This window comes from Rhinopithecus roxellana, chromosome 20 (genome assembly GCF_007565055.1).
Source record: "Rhinopithecus roxellana isolate Shanxi Qingling chromosome 20, ASM756505v1, whole genome shotgun sequence".
Taxonomy (NCBI): domain Eukaryota; kingdom Metazoa; phylum Chordata; class Mammalia; order Primates; family Cercopithecidae; genus Rhinopithecus; species Rhinopithecus roxellana.
In genome coordinates this window covers 34,221,601-34,243,731 of record NC_044568.1, presented here as the reverse complement: position 1 = coordinate 34,243,731, position 22,131 = coordinate 34,221,601, and the positions used below count along the sequence as shown (strand labels likewise).

Genomic DNA, 22,131 nt, shown 5'->3' with positions numbered 1-22,131 from the left:
AGTGGATAAACTTCCTATGAAGTTTTCAGAAATAACACTGCATTTGTTATTTATATTTTAAACATATTAGAAGAAAGCGAGAAAGTTGGGGGTATAGGAAGGCAGGAAGGTGAGATAGGTAGGTTCAAAAAACATGCTTGCAGCAATAAGAAAATATATATACCCTTTTCGTCATTCTGTATGTCAGCGTGGACTCTGGTATCATCGTGCCTTGGCCGAGACACAACAGCTGAATCTGAAGGTTGCAGTCCATAAGAGGAAGAACTACCTCTATCTCTGGATGAAGAATATTTTAAATTATCTGGGTCGGCTGATGCACTATCAGTTCTATAAAAAGAGAAAAGCACAAGATTAGAACTTCAAACAACATAAATAAATATTTCTTTATACAAGCCTCTCTTCTCCCAACTTTTACATTTAACCATTACTACTATACTTAGTAGAGTATGTACTATATATTATATGTAAGCACTCAGCTGTCTAACAAGTCTTTCATTGGGAAGAGATTCTCAAAGGATGAAATGCCAACTTTTCAGTCTCTTCTACTGTTCTAAAGACCCATTCAGAAATATGAATAACTACTGGGATTAGGGTGACTTTGCTGGTTTTAGCATTGAAAGTCTCCTGTCCCAGGCAAAATGGGACAATTGGTCACTCTGGTCCAGAGTTTTCCTCACATGACTTGATAATAAGAATAATTCTTTCTAAATTCTCCCCCCTGGAGAGGGTTAATCAGTCAAAAAATTTCAGTCTTTCCTGTCATAAAAATAAAAAACACTGGCAGCATGTCAGGGAGGGGCAATGTCTTACCAAGTTATTTTCTAAGTACTGATTATGTTAAGGTACTGTAGTATTGAAGACCCTAATGAAGATGCCTTAATTGTAAAGAATAGCAATCAAAATTTTAAAAAGTAAAAAAGAAGACATTGTAAGGAAATAAAAGGTATCAGAAATCCAATAAAGCTCTATTGGAAAGTTGTAGTTCATAATCTATTTAAAATTTAGGTACTGTTCAGAGTAATACCTGATGTTTATTAGGAAACAAGTGGGGGTACAGCCAAGGGTAAAAGCGTGTCCTCATCTAAGTATCTGCTCTATGCTTCAACTGCCCCATAAGTAAAACAGAGCTGAGCTACAAGACTTCTTATGAGTGTTATTCTTCCAGCCATCAATCATAAACTATCAAGAAAGAAGGCCACAAATGATCTGTCGTAGCACATGAAAAATCCAAGTAAGTTCTTCCCCTACTGATTTTCTCCTGAGAGGAACAACTTTGAGAAAAAGAAAAGAAAGAAAATCAATTCCATGTTATTTACTACAAATGCTTTCTGAATCTTTTAGAACCTGAATCTTTGAGAAAAGTTCAGGACACTGGCAAGGCCAGAAACTAACCTATTCCTCTATACTTTGCCCCTCCCTCTATGGTGTAAAAGTGACAGCAGTGTCTGTATACTGTATATATTTCGTTTAGAGTTTATTAGTCTTTCCTTGTTCCCAAAAATACTAAATATAAAACTTTGCATGGGCTCAATGAGTTGGATACCTTCATCTGCACTTACTGCAATCACTGTTAATACAGAATGCAGACAAAAGGTCCAATTAAGCTTGGAAATCTAACTGGTACAAGTCATGAATTCTAAAGAATCTCAATCTGAAACTTCATGAAATTCATAACCTAGCATACTAAAATGACTAAGGCTCCATAAGGAGTATCTTCTAATATTCAGAGTTCACTTGTTCATAAAGCTAAGTACTTCAAATATAAGGGAAAATAAAATCTATGGAATTTCAAGAAAAATGTATGAGAATATTTTCTGAGTATACTAAGTCTATAAGCACTAAAATATAACTCAATGGACCATAACTTTTTTAAACTAATGAAAAGACATTCCTTATGTATCTAAAAATAACACATTTAACATGCATCTCTATAAATCATAGCATACCATTACTTTCTGAAAGGGGACTGAAACGTAAGAGAGCTTATAACCTTTTCTGACAGGGTTTGAACTTTATATGTATGCCACAGTAAGCTCTTATTAGATGAGGGAATAAAATAAGCACATGATTAATTCAGAAACACAAAGATAACTGAAGTCTGCCAATATTTAAACATACCTTCACTTCCTGCTTTCATCATGTTTACTTATCTCCTATACTACCTTTACTATTAAGAGTTAAATATCTGTATCATTTTCTGGTGACACAGTAGTAACATAAGGCAGCAGAGAATACAAGTTAAAAAAAGATCTGGGCTCAAATCCCAGCTCCAGCACTGAAAAGTATGTGTGCCTTTGCACAAATTACTTGATCTCCAAGCCTTGGTTGTCTCTTGCATAAAATGAGGATAATACATATCTAACATGCAAGGTTGTTGTGAGGCTTAAATAAGATAATGAATTATAAAGAAATGCTTAGTTTGCAGGGTATGTTAAAAGTTATTATGACTATAATACAAAATAAAGTTTCCAGTCTAAAACACAATGTACAAACAGTTCATGAGTATGTGAATATAATCAAAACAAGTTTTTACAGTCAATATAGAGCAACTTAAATACTTCACTAAGAAATCAGGTAATCTGTTGCTACCAACAAATCTGTTTCCAACTATGAAGCATCTGATTTCAAACTAAACTGTAAAAACCAGGGGCAGCTTCCCCATTGGTTAGAAATAAGGTTTCTAAATTCCATAAGTTATGAACACTGAGATTATTTTTTCCCAAAAAAAAAAAAAGTGTGTTTTCAGAAATATTTAAAAAAAAAACAAAAACAAAAACTCACTGGAATAGAGCCACTGTTTCAGAAATACCTAAAAACTCCCTAGTTGCCAAATTATTTTAATACAAATTAATCAAAACATCTCCAACCAGAACTCAGGTTGTAAGCATTCTGAACCTAAAAGCACAAAATGGTTTAGCATTTATACAAAATTTCTATTTTTATACAATCTTGACTTCTTAGGTTTCAGAAAATGTCAATGTCAGGCTGTTAGCGCCAACGAGATCATCCCAGTCCAATAAATAGAAAACTGTTAAAGAACAGAAATGAGCACTTAAAATGAGGCAATCAAAGCCACAAAATAGAAACTGCAGATTTGAACTCCAAGAGGCAGGCATAAATGTTAGGCTAGTTAGTTAGAAGAGCTGAAAGGGATATCATCTGCCAGAATTAGTGTCTCAATTTAGTGAAAAAAGAAAATCTATCTATTAAGTCTAAGAATCCTAGCAAGGATCCAAAAATACCTCTACAGCCCCTTTAATATTCTAAAAATATCATGGAGAGAAAAAAAAGAAATGCATAAATTTCCCCAAAACGATCAAACTGAAGTTAAAGCCTGATGTACATGCCACATGAGAGGTAAGTTTCTAAAGCTCATACCTCAAAAATCGCATACTGTATAATATGGAGCCTTTGTGATGTTTTGCATCAAGTCAATCTGTAAGACAGTAGTTACAATATTAGTGAAGACAGTGGGTTAAAACATTTGTTGTTCAAACATGGAGCAAATATCATTCATGAGTTAGGTGCTTTTAGTTGAACTACGGTCCCATTAGGGTTCATACATTAAAGCAAAAATTGAGGTGGAAAGCTACTCTGTGCCTTAGAGGATAAAGAGGCTTAATGTGGCAACCAAAAAAATTTTAGTACATAAGAGAATTTAAATGTTAACTATAACATACAAATCACATGCAAATATAGTTACCACTCATTTTAATTACCTATTCTCAATATACAGAAAAATGCCATAAATCTAGGAGGCCATTCGTTTCAAACAACCAGAATCCTCAGACCTCACATCAACAATCCACCAAGAGCTGGGGATAGTATCTCCTGACTAAATGTAGCCTTGCGGTCCAGTTGTTGTAAGTATTAGAAAAAGAGAGTCATCTCTGGAAAGTGTGAAGTCAGGGAATTCCCTACTAGGAAGCATTTCCATAAAGCACCCCAAAATGACTTGATGCAAACACCACATCTAGTGGTGTCACTGAAGTAAGCATCATATTACTTCAAATTGCTTTTACCTAGGTTTATTAAGGGATTTTGCTCTCATGGTGAGATCTAATTTGTAATGGATATAAACCAGGAAATGAGATTTGCACTAAAGCCAATGAAGTAGGAATGTACTTATTCTCTAAAGTAGCAAAGACAGTCTCACTGTCACAGAGCAGTTACAGGATATGCTGCTTTCCATACTAATGGTTAATACCACTTGAAAATGATTTACCCTTCAAAAATAAATTCAAGGTTATCCCCTGTAATGCCTCATACCTGGACTCAAACATGCTTTAATGAGAAGTAAAAGAAAGGGTGAAACCATGAATAACCCTGGGCCTTGTGTATATCATTACATTAGAAACACTGCTCTAAATATGAGTCTATGCTAAAACATTAATTGGAGAGGCTCAGGGAATTTATTATACAAATCTCTTCTCACAGAGAACTTTAAGTTCAAATTTAATAAAACAAAACAGAAGCATTCCATGTCAAAATCATGAGTATGCATCAGTTTTGCAATACTGAAATATTAAATTCATATAATTTCTTGGTAAAACTAGCTTAGCTACCTATTAAGTGTCTATAATAACCAAATCTTAATTATCCACTTACGGGTGATTTGTTTCCTTTTTTGAGACAGGGTCTCACTCTGTAATCCAGGCTGGAGTGCATTGGCATGACCATAGCTCACTGCAGCCTCGACCTCATGGGTTCAGCCTCTCAAACAACTGGGACCACAGGTGCACGTCACTCCACTTAGCTAATTTTTTATTTTTATGTTTTTGTAGAGACAGGTGTCTCATTATGTTGCTCAGGCTGCTCTCAAATTCCTGGACTCAAGCAATCCTCCCACCTCAGCCCAGCCTCCCAAAATGCTAGGATTAGAGGCATGAGTGACCACATCTGGACTGTCACCAATTTTTAATTGTCTGTCAACTAAACAGCCAATATAGACTGATAAAATATACTTAATTATTGTAAAATTGTGAAGAACTTTATCTTGACCAAGGAGAGGTCTGGCTTTTACCTGTGGATTCTGGAAGGTAATCTCTGAACTCCTGAAATGTCACACCTAATAAGAGCATCCTGGCCAGGAGCAGTGGCTCACACCTGTAATCCCAGCACTTTGGGAAGCCAAGGCAGGAGGATCGCTTGAAGTCAGGATTTTGAGACCAGCCTGGCTAGCATGGTGTAATCTGTCTCTACTAAAAGTATAAAAATTAGCCAGGCATGTTGACGGGCACCTGTAATAATCCCAGCTACTCGGGAGGCTGAGGTTTCAGTGAGCTGAGATCGTGCCACTGCACTCCAGCCTGGGCAACAGAGAAAGACTATCTCCCCCCGAAAAAAGAGAGGGGGTGTGGTGGGAGGGAGGTGTCCTTGTTCATCTGGGGGGCTTCAGGCCACAGCAGAGTCTTAACAATGTGGCTTATGGTGGCAGCTTTGAGTCCCATGGATCAGCTTGACCTCCAGTGGGGCTGGAGACTAAGGTTAGCCACATGAGCATGCAACCATGGAACTCCGGTAAAAACTCTGAACATAAAAAATGGAGGGAGTTTCCCTGGTTGGCAATAATCCATGAGTACTGTCACACATCAGTGCCACCGGGAAGGTATCATTTTTCACAACTCTACAGGGAGAGGACAATTAGAAGCTCCAACATTTGGAACTTTCCTGAACTCTGCCCTATGCACCTCTACCCTTGGCTGATTCTAATCTGAATCCCTAAACTGCAATAAACGCTAACCGTGGGTATGAGAGCTTCCAATGAGTTCTCGCAAGTCCTCCTGGCAAATCATCCAACCTAAGCGTGGTCTTGGCCAGGCACAGTGGCCAAGCCTGTAATCCCAGCACTTTGGGAGGCCCAGGCAGGCAGATCGCTTGAGCTCGAGTTTGAGATCAGACTGGCAATATGACAATACTGTCTCTAAAAAATATAGAAAAATTAGCCAGGCAAGGTAGTATGCGCCCGTAGATCCAGCTACTCAGGTGGCTGAGGTAGGAGGATTGCTTGAACCTGAGAGGGAGGAGTCCAGGGCTGCAGTGAGCCGTGATCATGCCACTGCACTCTCGCCTGGGTGATAGAGAGAGGCCCTGTCTCAAAAAAACAAAAACAAAACAAAAAAAACACAGTGGTCTTGGGAACCCCCAAACTTGCAACTAGTATTAGAAGCAAGGGTCATCTTACGGACTGGACTCCCTCTTACTCTGCACTCATATTTAAAACCATTAAATATACTGTAGCTCAAAAACAGACGCTTGTCTGTTTGTTTGTTTTGAAACAGGGTCTCACTCTGTTGCCCAGTCTACAGTGCAGAGGCGCAATCCAAGTTCAAGCAAACCTCCCACCTCAGCCTCCCAAGTAGCTGAGACCACAGGCTTACTCCACCATGCCCAGCTAACTTTTGTATTTTTTTTTTTTTTTTTGTCCCATTCTCTACAACATTCCCAAAATGTTGCCAAGCTGGTCTCGCACTCCTGGGCTCAAGTGATCCACTCACCTCAGCCTCCCAAAGTGTTGGGATTACAGGCATGAGCCACTGCACCCAGCCATAAATTTTGTTTTTTAATAACATTTCTAGCAAACATGATAAAGATTTGACTTCAGTGTTGCTTATTTCTCTTCCAAGGAACCTCTAATATTCTCTATTTTCAGACCTCCAATCAAATTAGCCAGAAGGAGCAAACAAAGCCAATAACTCCAGGAGGGCAACAGATCTGATTTTAATCTTTGTTTCACATGCACAATTGTCTTCAGAGAAACGCTGACAAAAGTATCCCCTCACCTCCATGCCCCAGTGCTCCTTTTCTCTGACTTCCAATGGCCTCTGATGCTCCCCATATTTCCCTTACCAGGTTTCTTTCCTTTCCAAAACACCTGTAAAACTTTCCACACCCTCTTCCTTTTCCCACCACTACTAGTGGATGACCTTACAGTTCAGCTTCATAAGAAACAGAAGCCATTTGACAGCACCCTCAGCAAGAGCTAACATTTTAGCTCCTAACAAGAGCTGGTGGCCAACTGATCCAAGCAGTTTACATATGTTCATCGTGTCATTTCATGATCGACACAATCTTATTAATAGATATAATTTTACAGATTAATAACTAAGGTTTCATAACTGGCCTAAAGTTGCAGCTTGTAAAAGGCAGAGCCAGAACTCAGACCCAGTACTGTCTAATGTTTGAGCTCTTCAACACTATCACTGCCTGCCATCTTCCTTCTAATATATCCACAAATTCACCTGCATCTGCACATACAGCCTTTCTTCCCATCATCTTCACATAATGTAACAAATAAACCTCCTATCCATATAAATCATCTGGATCTGTCTCTTCCCCCCATTTTCCAAGGTATGCCTTGTCTCTCTTTTGTAGGTTGCAAAATCTTCCATTTTACTACTGCTAATCACATCATCAACATACGAGCACTCTCAAAAGTCTTACTTTAAAAAACAAAAACAAAAACAGCGAGGAGCAGCAGCTCACGCATGTAATCCCAGCACTTTGGGAGGCGGAGGCAGGCAGATCATGCGGTCAGGAGATTGAGACCACCCTGGCCAACATGGTGAAACCCAGTCTCTACTAAAATAGAAAAAATAAAATTGCCAGGCGCGGTGGCTCAAGCCTGTAATCCCAGCACTTTGGGAGGCCGAGACAGGCGGATCACGAGGTCAGGAGATCAAGACCACCCTGGCTAACACGGTGAAACCCCGTCTCTACTAAAAAAATACAAAAAACTAGCCGGGCGAGGTGGCGGGCACCTGTAGTCCCAGCTACTCGGGAGGCTGAGGCAGGAGAATGGTGTAAACCCGGGAGGCGGAGCTTGCAGTGAGCTGAGAGCCGGCCACTGTACTCCAGCCTGGGCGACAGAGCCAGACTCCATCTCAAAAAAAAAAAAAAAAAAGAAAAAAGAAAAAAGAAAATTACCTGGGCACGGTGGCACACACCTGTAGTCCCAGCTACTTGGGAGGCTGAGACAGGGGAATCGTTTGAACCCAGGAGGCAGAGCTTGCAGTGAGCCGAGATCGCGCCATTGCACTCCGGCCTGGTGACAGAGCCAGACTCCATCTCAAAAAAGTAAATAAAATATTTGGGTATATACCCAAAGGATTATAAATTACTCTACTACAAAGACACATGCACACGTATGTTTGTTGTGGCACTATTCACAATAGCAAAGACTTGGAATCAACCCAAATGTCCATCTGTGACGGACTGGATTAAGAAAATTGGCCGGGCGCGGTGGCTCAAGCCTGTAATCCCAGCACTTTGGGAGGCCGAGACGGGCGGATCACGAGGTCAGGAGATCGAGACCATCCTGGCTAATACGGTGAAACCCTGTCTCTACTTAAAAATACAAAAAACTAGCCGGGCGACGAGGCAGGCGCCTGTAGTCCCAGCTACTCGGGAGGCTGAGGCAGGAGAATGGCGTAAACCCGGGAGGCGGAGCTTGCAGTGAGCTGAGATCCGGCCACTGCACTCCAGCCTGGGCGGCAGAGCGAGACTCCGTCTCAAAAAAAAAAAAAAAAAAAAAAAAAAAAAAAAAAAAAAAAAAGAAAATGTGGCACATATACACCATGGAATACTATGCAGCCATAAAAAAGGATGAGTTTCCGTCCTTTGTAGGGACATGGATGCAGCTGGAAACCATCATTCTCAGCAAACTATCACAAGAACAGAAAACCAAACACCGCATGTTCTCACTCATAGGTGGGAACTGAACAATGAGATCACTTGGACTCGGGAAGGGGAACATCACACACTGGGGCCTATCATGGGGAGGGGGGAGGAGGGAGGGATTGCACTGGGGAGTTATACATGATATAAATGATGAATTGATGGATGCTGACGAGTTGATGGGTGCAGCACACCAACATGGCATAAGTATACATATGTAACAAACCTGCAAGTTATGCACATGTACCCTAGAACTTAAAGTAGAATAAAAAAAAAAAAAAAAGAAATACATTCTTAGAAAAATACAATTAATTATAAAAAAAAAAAACTAAAAAGGTATTGTTTGCTTTTAATGCTTTTTAAGTTCTTAGTAAATATTCTCTTGTTAAAAATTTTTATCCCGGACATTCAGATAATTATGCTAATGTGATATCATTATAGAGGTTATAAGGAGTCTAAATATGTCACCATCCCTGAAATAATTATTTTTTCCAAAACCAGTAAGATAATAACATCCTCCTCAATATGTAAAGGCTATAAAAATGTGTTCTAATAAATAAAAGTTTGCCCTCCATTAAAAAAAAAAAAAAAAAGAAAAGAAAGTGTTCCTACAAGAATAAATAAATGCCACCAAGTGGCAAAAAAAAAATAAATAAATAAAATAAAATAAAATAAAAAATAAAAAATAAAATAAAATAAAAATAAAATAAATAAAATAAAATAAACAAAAAATAAAAAAATAAGGCCAGGCACGGTGGCTCACGCCTGTAATCCCAGCACTTTGGGAAGCCGAGGAAGGGGGATCACTAGGTCAGGAGTTTGAGACCAGCCTGGCCAACACAGTGAAACCCCGTCTCTACTAAAAATACAAAGAATTAGCCGGGTGTGGTGGCGAGTGCCTGTAATCCTAGCTAGTTGGGAGGCTGAGGCAAGAGAAGTGCTTGAACCCAGGAGGCGGAGGCTGCAGTGAGCTGAGATTGCGCCACTGCACTCCAACCCAGGTGACAGTGTGAGACTCTGACTCCAAAAAAAAAAAACAAAAACAAAAACAAAAAACCCTTTACCTGCCTTTCTCCCTCTACCAATCTAATAGTCTAGACTCTTCACAGACAAACCTGTTGAAAAATTTATCTTCCTTGCCTTCACTTACTTTTCAACCCACTTTAATAAGGGTTCCACCCGCAACATACCACTGAAGCTATTTCCACCAAGGTAGGAACTGCCACTCAAGGCCTTCTTGGCTCTAAAATCCCATGAGACTTTTTCAGCTCACCTTACACTTTCTCAATACTATTCTAAAGTTTGAGTTTTTTAGTTAACTTTAATCTTTAATTTCAGAGACTCTTTCTACTTTATCCCAATCCAAGTATTCTCCTCCTCCTTCACTTTTTTTTTTTTTGAGACAGAGTCTGATTTTGTTGCCCAGGCTGCGGGACAGTGGTGTAATGTTGGCTCACTGCAACCACCGTCTCCAGGTTCAAGCAATTCTCCCATCTCAGCCTCCCAAGTAGCTAAGATTACAGGTGCCTGCCACCACGCCTAATTTTTGTATTTTTAGTAGAGACAGGGTTTCACCATGTTGGCCAGGCTGGTCTCAAACTCCTGACCTCAAGGAATCCACCCACCGTGGCAGCAATTAGAGGTGTGAGCCACCGTGCCCGGCCCCTTCTTCACTTCTTCAACCAGCTTAGATTTCATCGTGTATCATTTCAATAACACTCTTGTCTATACCCTTAACTCTTAAGATTTTCATCACACCAATCTGGCAAAACCCCAGTCCTGGATAAACCCAATGATCCATCAATAAGCACTGCACTCCCAGGTCCTCTGGTGTTTATTTCCCATTCTATACATGCACTATCCAGACATTCCCATTCTCTTCAAATTCCAAAATATCCTATCACCTCCCCTCCCCATACACACATTCTACTTCACCAAGAAAAAAAAAAAGATACCAGCTGAGCACGGTGGCTCACGCCTGTAATCCCTGCACTTTGGAAGGCCAAGGTGGGTGGATTACTTGAGGTCAGGAGTTGGGAGACCAGCCTGGCCAAAATGGTGAAACCTCATCTCTACTAAAAATACAAAAATTAGCTGGGTGTGGTGATGCGCACCTGTAATCCCAGCTATACCGGAGACTGAGGCAGGAGAATCACTTGAACCCAGGAGTGGAGGCTGCAGTGAGCCAAGATTGCACCATTGCACTCTAGAGCCTGGGCAATAATAAGAGCGAAACTCTGTCTTGGTGGGGGGGTGGGGAAAGGAGGAGACATACCAAAAAATACCTGCACCCGATTCTAGACCTTACTTAGGATTCCATCTACTTCTACCTTACAGTAACTTTTCAAATACTTTTCCCACTGAACTAAATCCACCCCCTTAAACATGTAACACTTTCTAATGTATCCCATTTAAAAATACAAAAACATATAGAAAGGAAAAACAAACAAAAGGAAAAACTCCATCAATCCTGCATGTCCCTCCATCAAACAATCTGCCTTTACTTGCTGCAGCCAAACTAAAGTTGTCTACACTCCCCTCTCCCATTTCTTCACGTCTTCTAGCTCCTTAACACACACTGGTCCAACTTCTGCCCCATCACTCTTGGCAAAATCCATTATGACCTCCAGGTTGCTAAATCTAAGATAAAGTTCAGGCTTCAATCTGCTCATCCTTTCAGCAGCTTTCACAGGGCTGCTGAGTAGGGTTGAGCAGTTTTGCCCTGCACACCGGTGCCCTACAGAGGAATGAGGTGGGCTGAATGAAACTCGTTTTTAAAACATTCTTGGCTGACATACTGGCTCACGCATGTAATCCCAGCACTTTGGGAGGCTGAGGCGGACGATCACTTGAGATCAGGAGTTCAAGATCAGCCTGGCCAATATGGCAAAACCCCGTCTCTATTTTTTTTTTTTTTTTTTTTTTTTTTTTTTTGAGACGGAGTCTGGCTCTGTCGCCCGGGCTGGAGTGCAGTGGCCGGATCTCAGCTCACTGCAAGCTCCGCCTCCCGGGTTAAGCCATTCTCCTGCCTCAGCCTCCCGAGTAGCTGGGACTACAGGCGCCCGCCACCTCACCCGGCTAGTTTTTTGTATTTTTTAGTAGAGACGGGGTTTCACCATGTTAGCCAGGATGGTCTCGATCTTCTGACCTCGTGATCCGCCCGTCTCGGCCTCCCAAAGCGCTGGGATTACAGGCTTGAGCCACCGCGCCCGGCCCCCGTCTCTATTAAAAATACAAAAATTAGCTGGGCGTGGTGGCAGGCACCTGTAATCCCAGCTACTCGGGAGGCTGAGGCAGGAGAAGCACTTGAACTCAGGAGGTGGAGGTTGCAGTGAGCCGAGACTGGGCCACTGCACTCCAACCTAGGCAACAAGAGAGAAACTCTGTCTCAAAAAAAAAAATTGTTTATGCCAACTAATTGTACACCTAAATGCACCATGTTCATTTGACTTTCTCCTTGCATTTATTTATTTATTTTTAATTAGGTCTCGCTCTATGTTGCCCATGTGGTAGTGCAGTCTGTGATTACAGCTCACTGCAGCCTTGAACTCCTGGGCTCAAGAGATCCTCTGGTCTGAGCCTCCCCAGTAGCTAGGACTACAGGTATGGAGTGGCTCTTTGCCTTTATTTCTAACCCAAGCTAGCTTACAACCTTAAAAAGAGACTGTTTCACCGGGCGCGGTGACTCACACCTGTACTCCCAGCACTTTGGGAGGCCGAGGTGGGTGGATCGTAAGGTCAGGAGTTCGAGACCAGCCTGACCAACATGGTGAAACGCTCTCTCTACTAAAAATACACAAAAAATTAGCTGGGCATGGTGGTGCGGCACCTGTAGTCCCAGCTACTTGGGAGGCTGAGGCAGGAGAATCACTTGAACTCAGGAGGTGGAGGTTATGGTGAGCCAAGATCGCGTCACTGCATTCCCACCTGTGACGGTGACAGAGCGAGACTCCATCTCAAAAAAAGAGAGAGAGAGAGACCCTGCTTCAGCTCTCATTTGCATCGCTTATCTTCCCCTTTTGTCAGTAAGTTTTGTCAGTAAGTCCTGGAAGTACCCTAGAAACATATCATTTGGCCTGGGAAATTGCCAAGATTGAATGGAAATATCTTACTCTATGACCTCTTTAATAGATGAAGGACAAAAAAGACTGAAAATTTACAAAGCTATGCATCCCTCCCCCACCAGTTAAAAGCCAAACATAGGCCAGGCACAGTGGATCACACCTGTAATCCCAGCTGTTTGGGAGCCCAAGGCAGGCTGATCACCTGAGGTCAGGAGTTCAAGATCAGCCTGGCCAAGATGGTGAAACGCAGTCTCTACTAAAAATATAAAAAAATTAGTCAGGCGTGGTGGTACATGTCTGTAATCCCAGCTACTCGGGAAGCTGAGGCAGAAGAATCACTTACCCAGAGGCAGAGGTTGCAGTGAGCTGAGAGCTCGCCACTGCACTCCAGCCTGGACAACAGAGTGAGACTCGGTCTCAAAAAATAAATAAATAAATAAATAAATAAATAACCCATTCCAACAAAGTTTAAGAATCATTAAGAGTTACATTGCGCCACTGCACTCCAGCCTGGGTGGCAGAGCAAAACTCCGTCTCAAAAAAAAAAAAAAAGAGTTACATACTGCAGAAATCTAAAGAGTCTCAAAAGCAGATTGGGACTTTATAATCAAGGTAAAGGTGAAGTGATGTTTACCAATGTAAGAAATGTATGCAACCATTTTTTCAACTCCTGAAAGCAGTCAGATGATAACTAGTTATTCTGATAAAAGTTCCTTTAGTCAACAGGTTGAAGCACATTCCCAGGGAATAACATGTTTATAAGATTTTCTAATAATAGCATATGGTAAATCTTGTCTTTAAAAATAATCCTGGCTGGGTGCAGTGGCTCACACCTGTAATCCCAGCACTTTGGGAGGCCGAGGTGGGAGGATCACTTGAGGTTGAGCGTTTGAGACCAGTTTGACCAACATGGAGAAACCTTTCTGTCTCCACTAAAAATACAAAATTAGCCGGGCGTGGTGTTGCATGCCTGTAATCCCAGTTACTCGGGAAGCTGAGGCAGGAGAATCACTCGAAACCGGGATGCAGAGGTTGTGGTGACCCGAAATGCTGCCATTGCACTCCAGCCTGGGCAACAAGAACGAAACTCCATCTCAAAAAAAAGAAAAAATAACAAAACAAAATTAAAACTAAAAAAAATAAATAAATAAAAATAATCCTAGGCCAAGCTGGCTGCAGTAGCTCACACCTGTAATCCCAGCTACTCAGGAGGAGGCTGAGATTCCGGAAGGATCACTTGAGCCCAGGAGTTTGAGACCAGCCGGGGCAACACAATGAGACTGTGTCTCTAAAGAAAAAAATAATCACCATCATTCTAGGCCAGTCCGGAAAACATAGCAAGACCTCCAACTCTGAAAGAAAATGAAAAAAAAAATTTTAAAGGTCAATTTAATTAGAGTCTCAAGTAATTCCAGAAGATATGGTCTCACAAATCAAACAGTTGAAAAAGGAAGATGCCTTTCAAAATAATCACACTATGATTTTAACTGTAGGAAAATGTATTAAATGAAGACAGCTTTTGCTAGCTGCTGAAACATACTAATAAGAGCAGGAAACAATGCTCCCACCGTGCTCAGCAGTAGCCAGAAATTTATTGAGGTCTTTATATTTAGCCTTAAGTATAAGACAGGAAACTTCAAAATCATCACTCAAGCCACTTTAAACCCACAGTCTATACAAAAATGTATCTTTTTCTGTTACATTTTATACTAAACACACTTTAATCAGATTGACATAAGTGATTTAAAAGAAGTAACTTATATAATTCCCTTTTACAAGGAAAAAAAGAAAAAATATTTCTAGATATTAAGTTCCTTGAGACAGCAATCATTTATTATAGATTTACAGTACAATTTCAAATAGTACCAGAATTTTTTTTTTTTTTTTTTTTTTTTTTGAAAGAGTGGCACAATCACAGCTCACAGTAGCCTCGACCTCCTGGGCTAAAGCAATGCTCCCACCTCAGCCTCCCAAGTAGGTGGGACTACAAACTCATGCCACGATGTTCAGCTTTTTTTTCTTTTTGAGACGCAGTATTGCTCTGTCGTCCAGGCTGGAGTGCAGTGGCATGATCTCGGCTCACTGCAACCTCTGCGTCCTGGGTTCAAGCAACTCTTCTGCCTCAGCCTCCCAAATAGCTAGGATTACGTATGCATCACCATGCCCAGGTAATTTTTATATTTTTAATAGAGACGGGGTTTCACCAGGTTGGTCAGGCTGATCTTGGTGATCAGCCCACCTCGGCCTCCCAAAGTGCTGGGATTATAGGTATAAGTCACCATGCCCAGCCAATTTTTGTATTTTTTGTAGAAACCAGGTCTCACTATGTTACCCAGGCTGGTCTCCAACTCCTGGGCTCAAGTGATCCGCCCATCTTCCTGCCTTGGTCTCCCAAAGCACCAACATGCCCAGCCCAAAATCTTGTAATTGCTTAATACTGTACATATATTCTTGCAAAGATATGACATTTCCCATCTTTGTTTAGAAGATGCATGTGGTTCTTCTCCACCCCTTAAGTACTTGAAACTATCACACTGGCAGAGTACAACCTTTCCATGGTTCTGTCATCCTCCCTTCTCCCATTAAAAGAAAAGAAAAAAAAGAAAAGAAAAGAAAAATATGTATACACACACCCATACACACTACACCAGAGGAGAAAAAGCAATTCATCATTCAACTTGTGTTCTTATAAGAATCAGCTCTTAAATTCTAACTGTGTAGTAAAAGCTAAGCAAGCTATAAGCTACCTTTCAACCTACCCTTTTGCTATATACATTCCATTTACATTGTACTTGCCCTCCAATCTATGCAAATAGTCACAAAGATTAGATTATGTTTGCTGGCTTATCATTTCAACTAGTAACAAATTCTTAAGGTGTGAGTATAAGGAGAAAAAATGATGATGCAGAGCTATGCTGAAATTTCTTATTATTCAACTTGAAACAGGTTTACAGCGTAATGGGAGTACACTAGAAAATGCAGAAAGAGGGCGGGCGCGGTGGCTCACGCCTATAATCCCAGCACTTTGGGAGGCAGAGGTGGGTGGAACACAAGGTCAAGAGTTCAAGACCAGCTGGGCCAAAATGGTGAGACCCCGTCTCTACTAAAAACACCAAAAAAAAAAAAAAATTACCCGGGTGTGGTGGCACATGCCTGTAATCCAAGCAACTCAGGAGGCTGAGGCAGGAGAATCGCTTGAACCCGGGTGGCAGAGGTTGCAGTAAGCTGAGATCACGCCATTGCACTCTGGCCTGGGCGACAGAGCGAGATTCCATCTCAAAAAAAAAAAGAAATGTAGAAAGAGAGCCACTCCACTGGAGAGCAATTAATTCTAACTCCACTAATATTTTTCTAAGTATTCACTGAAACTAATTTTAAAAATAATTTCCTAAACTTTAATCCTCCCAACGTCTTAAAAGGCAAATTACCCCCTCAGAGGGACACGGCTAGTAGTGGCCAATACAAAAGATCTTTGTCTTCCCATTCTTAGTCCACAGCCTTTTTCATGACACCCGCCTCTCCTAAGATAATTATCTGTGAAGGATCAACTTTTTAAAATACACACACTCTAGCTGGGCGTGGTGGCGCACATCTGTAATCCCAACACTTCGAGAGGCTGAGGCGGACACATCACCTGAGGTCAGGAGTTTTAGACCAGCCTGGCCAATATGGTGAAAGTCGTCTCTACTAAAAATACAAAAATTAGCCAGGCGTGGTGGCGCACATCTGTAATCCCAGCTACATGGGAGGCTGAAACAGAAGAATCACTTGAACCCGGGAGGTGGAGGTTGCAGTGAGTCAGGATGGTGCCAACTGCACTCCAGCCTGGGCAACAAACAGAGTGAGACTCCATCTCAAAAAATACATACATTCTTAAAATAAAGACACTTAGAGAGGAATCTAAAACATGATGGCTCTATTTCTAACTTCACCAATGCTAAAAGAGCGGGTAGTTTTTTGTTTTTATTTTTAAAGAAAAGGGAACAAATTACAGATGGGGAAATAGGTTTTGAAATCTTCGCACAACAGGGTGGCTATAGTAAATAATGATGTATTTATTTGCAAAGAGACAGAGATAACAATAGCAATAATAATGATGTATTTCAAATAATTAAATTTCAAATGCCTCACCACAAAATATGAGTAAGCAAACTAAGGTGAAAATATGTTAATTAGCATGATTTAATCATACCACATTGCACATATATAAACATTACCTTGTACCCTACAAATGTGTACCATTATGATTTTTGAATTAATATTAATTAGAGTGGGGAGAACAATGATTACATTTTTACTTCTTCAGTAAGATTACAATAAAAACATAGAGAGCACTAGCATTATAGTAACTACACATGACAGGCCACTTTAAATAAAAAGCATCTTTTATGAAATTTTTAAGGCCGGGCGCGGTGGCTCAAGCCTGTAATCCCAGCACTTTGGGAGGCCGAGAAGGGCGGATCATGAGGTCAGGAGATCGAGACCATCCTGGCTAACACGGTGACACCCTGTCTCTACTAAAAAGTACAAAAAAACTAGCCAGGCGTAGTGGCGGGTGCCTGTAGTCCCAGCTACTCAGGAGGTTGAGGCAGGAGAATGGCGTAAACCCAGGAGGCGGAGCTTGCAGTGAGCAGAGGTCCGGCCACTGCACTCCAGCCTGGGTGACTGAGCGAGACTCTGTCTCAAAAAAAAAAAAAAAAAAAAAGAAATTTTTAGTCAATGAATTGATTACCACATACATACGACCTATTTGCTATTAAGTGTAAATTTATTTACAATTTTAGTATTTCCTTTTTTTTTTTTGAGACGGAGTCTTTGCTCTGTCACCCAGGCTGGAGTGCAGTGGCACGATCTCGGCTCACTGCAAGCTCCGCCTCCTGGGTTCACGCCATTCTCCTGCCTCAGCCTCCCGAGTAGCTGGGACTACAAGCGCCCGCTACCACGCCCGGCTAATTTTTTGTATTTTTAGTAGAGACAGGGTTTCACCGTGCTAGCCAGGATGGTCTCGATCTCCTGACCTTGTGATCCACCCGTCTTGGCCTCCCAAAGTGCTGGGATTACAGGCGTGAGCCACTGAGCCCAGCCAATTTTAGTATTTTCAAAAAAGGAACATATTAAAATTCTATCAACATTTCAAATAATGACAGAATTAATCATTTTTAATAGAATCCTTACTCAGATCCTTCAAAAACAATATAAACTATGACTTAAGGTAGATTCCTTTAAATCTGACTAAAAATGCTAAATCTCAAGTTTCATAGTCCCAGTGCTGGAAAACCTGCTATATTTTTATTTTTCTTCACATTTATACAAAGAACATATGGACAGGCAAGAAATGTAATCAATTTTTTCAGGAAATAATCGCAGGATTTGTTTTATTTTCAATTAATATATATGAATTCTGGGTGATACTGGTGATCATCTCTGGATCTTTTTACTTATCTAATGAGAAAAGAGTCTCATTATACAAAGAGAATACCCAAAAAGTCTAATGATTTCCTCACATAAGTAGGTTTTTCTGTAAGGTTCTGGCAAATCTGAAGAAGCCAACATAGAATCTGTCATTAATGCCTTGAATCTGAACTTCCACTGTTAAAATCAAATCAGGGCCTGGAAGTAAAGTGTTAACACTTCAGACAAGAAATTCCAGGGTTTGTATCATCAGGAATATAAACCAGGGACACCCTCAAGAGGATGAAGAGCAAGAGTCATGCACTGCTTCAGAGAATTAAATACTCCAAGATGAAAGTTAAAAATTCAAACACACATATCACACATATACATCTTTTAACATCAGGTTGAAACGCTAAAGGGAACAGAGTAAAAGTAAGTTTTTAACTAATAAATTTAAATAAGAGAGAAAACTTTAAATTCAAAGAGCTTCACTAAAAAAAAAAAAGTTAGCAATGTTATCAAATGTGGAGAAAAAGCTATTATATGTCACTATGTAATCTAAGACCTATTCATTAGCGGAGCCTTTTTTCTAGGCTATTAATATATTAGATGCCACCCAAAACGTTAAGTTTAACAACTTCTTAAAACCTGTGGGCTCCCAAAGATATATACGTGTATGTGCAGTGAGGCCACTGCTAAGCCTCTAATAATATTCTTGTAGACTACTATTCTCTATGATGACAAAAAGGGTAATTAAAAAAAAATCTAGTGTCTCCCCTTAATAAACAAAGGAAGAGCATAACTTAGAAAGTTCCATAACAAAGACAATCTATAATTCTGGTACCAGAAATCCCTCTGAGACAGGGCACGGTGGCTCACACCTGTAATCCCAGCACTCTGGGAGGCCAAGGCGGGGGGATCACTTGAGGTCGGGAGATCAAGACCATCCTGGCTAACATGGTGAAACCCTGTCTACTAAAAATACAAAAAATTAGTCAGGCGAGTGGCACACGCCTGTAATCCCAGCTACTCGGAGGCTGAGGCAGGAGAATCACTTGAACCCAGGAGGCAGAGATTGCGTGAGCCTAGATCGTGCCATTGCACTCCAGCCTGGGCAACAAGAGCAAAACTCCATCTCAAAAATAAAAAAAGGAAGAAGTCCCTCTGAAAAAAGCTTTAACTAATAAACACAAGAAGTCTATAACAGATTTTTAAATAAATATAAGGTCCTACACATACTATATGAATACCAACATAATAAAAATATGAATATGAATGAATATCAACAGGAATCCCATTCCTTTTTTGAAAGGGTCTGAAAATTCATATGAAAGAAGTAATTCAGGATGTTTAGAAACCTCCTGACTCTAGGCCAGGTGCGGTGGCTCACGGCTGTAATCCCAGCACCTTGGGATTTACAAAGTGGGATTTCCTTCTCAAGACCAGCCTGGCCAAGATGGTGGAAACCCCATCCCTACTAAAAACTACAAAAACAAGCCAGGTGCAGTGTCAGGTGCCTGTAATCCCAGCTACTCAGGAGGCTGAGGTAGGAGAATCGCTTGAACTCGGGCGGCAGAATTTGCAGTGAGCCAAGATCTCACCACTGCACTTTAGCCTGGGCGACAGAGTGAGACTCTGTCTCAAAAAAAAAAAAACGAAATAAACAAATCTGTTGATACTGGAATATTTGCGTTTCATTCCCCAATCAGCAGGCACGCAACTGGCAAGAAGTGTGTTTCCCCAGGCATTCTAATGGAATGCCAGAAAGCTCAACCCCGTGCTTAAACTTTTAGTGATTACATTGCTTAAATAATGTAGACAGATACAATACACCCAAGATAAGTCAGTGTGTAAAAAGACTTCAAATACATGCACAAGGTATTTTTCAAGATGGATAAAACATATGAATCTTAAATTACCATATTATTCTTTTTTTTTTTTTGACAGAGGTTTCTTTGCTCTTGTTGCCCAGGCTGGAGTGCAATGGCATCATCTCGACTCACTGCAACCTCCACCTCCCGGGTTCAAGCAATTCTCCCACCTCAGCCTCCTGAATAGCTGGGACTACAGGCATGTGCCACCACGCCCAGCTAATTTTTGTATTTTTTTTTAGTAGAGACGGCGTTTCACCACGTTGGCCAGGATGGTCTTGATCTCTTGACCTCGTGATCCACCCGCCTCGGCTTCCCAAAGTGCTGAGATTACAGGCATGAGCCACTGCGCATGGCCAAATTACCGTCTTCTTTCTTCTGTAAAAAGATCTGGCCACTCCAGTCCATTACAATACTGTCCTTTTGAGCCTGCTCAATCAGTTTGTTTAAGCCCTAACAGGGCTGCCATAGGAGGAACGCTTTCTCCAAAAATGCATCCTACAAGAACAGTGTTGTAAACTCTGGAGTTAAGGCTAAACATAAAAATACAAACTTACAGGATCTCATTGTCATGTATTTACTTGAGGAAAGACACAAATATAGAGTGTACTATTTACTGATGCACTTAGTAGGAAAGAAGGGGATAGCAAAAGTAACAATTTGACCAGATCCACGCACATATGCAGGTTATATTTTACTGGAGATGGCACACATCAAAATTCCAGATACTGCTAAGTATATGAAAAAAACGTGAGCAGGAATGGGTGTGATAGTGGAAAAGTCACTGCATATCTGTACCTTGACTGAGGTCATGGTTACACAGGTGTATACATTTGTCAAAATTTCCTGAAGACCTATACAGGCCAGGCGCGGTGGCTCACGCCTGTACTCTCAGCACTTTGGGAGGCCGAGGCGATCATCACCTGAGGTCAGGAGTTCGAGACCAGCCTGGCCAACAAAGTGAAACCCTGTCTCTACTAAAAGTACAAAAACTAGCCGGGCATGATGGCAGGCATCTGTAATCCCAGCTACTTGGGGGGTTGAGGCAGAAGAATAACTTGAACCCAGGAGGCAGAGGCTGCAGTGAGCCAAGATCGCACCATTGCACTCCAGCCTGGGGGACAAGAGTGAGACTTAGTCTCAAAAAAAAAAAAAAACAACTATACATACATAAATTTTATCTCAAAGAAGCATCACAATAGAATTCAAAAGAGAATTCAATTTAAAAAGGAAAAGTACACTCGATTAACTAATATAAGATGGAAAAGAATAACAGTATAAAACCAAGTATCTCTGCTTGAGCGAACACTACAAGAACTTAGTAAGTTATACTCTATATTAAAGAAACAAAAAACAGGCCAAGCGCGGTGGCTGTCACCTGTAATCCCAGCACTTTGGGAGGATGAGGTGGGTGGATCACAAGGTCAGGAGATTGAGACCATCCTGGCTAACACGGTGAAACCCCGTCTCTACTAAAAATACAAAAAAATAGCCAGGCATGGTGGTGGGCGCCTGTAGTCCCAGCTACTCGGGAGGCTGAGGCAGGAGAATGGCGTGAACCCAGGAGGCAGAGCTCTTGCAGTGAGCCGATATAGCGCAACTGCACTCCAGACTGGGCAAAAGAGAGACTCCATCTCAATAAATAAATAAATAAATAAATAGCACAGAATAAGGGAGCGTTTCCTATACATATGAAACCACAAAATTTCTGTACTCTTTACTATTAGGCCTCTATACAAGGGGAAGTATGTTTTATTTTATAGTTCCAAAAATAAAATGGGCTCTGAAAAACTTCAAGATAGTCAAAGATAGGTAACCAAAATGATGACAACGTGAAAAGATAACAAACAGCTCCTGTGAATCCATTAAGGGTGGTCCAATGAAAGGAGCCTCAGGGATTTGTTTTAGGTGATTAGGATAAAGAACAAGTGTCAGGTAACAAAGGCAGAAAACCCTACCAAGAATTGTGACAATTCAATGTTCCCACCTTGGACCACACTCTATTTTATATGACACTTACATGACATTCCACACGTGTCTAACATGAAGATTGAGCAGATAAAAAGTATCACTTTAGTGATCATCCTCAATCAACACCAGATAACAAATGAAGGGAATGAAGGGCT

The 22,131-nt window shown here is 41.0% G+C and overlaps 1 protein-coding gene across 2 annotated transcripts in view; it reads right to left on the bottom strand.

Annotated features, from left to right (window-relative positions):
- Window positions 1–22,131, bottom strand: part of LOC115895225 (putative uncharacterized SMG1-like protein) — a 33,993-nt gene that overhangs the window by 4,219 nt on the left and 7,643 nt on the right. The window contains exons 2-3 of one of the 2 annotated variants that reach the window (XM_030924946.1): window positions 3,379–3,436; window positions 164–327 (exon numbers count right to left, since the gene is read on the bottom strand). In XM_030924946.1, the coding sequence (XP_030780806.1) occupies window positions 164–327; window positions 3,379–3,392 (178 nt within the window). In that variant the 5' untranslated portion in view covers window positions 3,393–3,436. The remainder of the gene's footprint in view (window positions 1–163; window positions 328–3,378; window positions 3,437–22,131) is intronic. The other variant, XM_030924945.1, reaches the window with a different exon arrangement.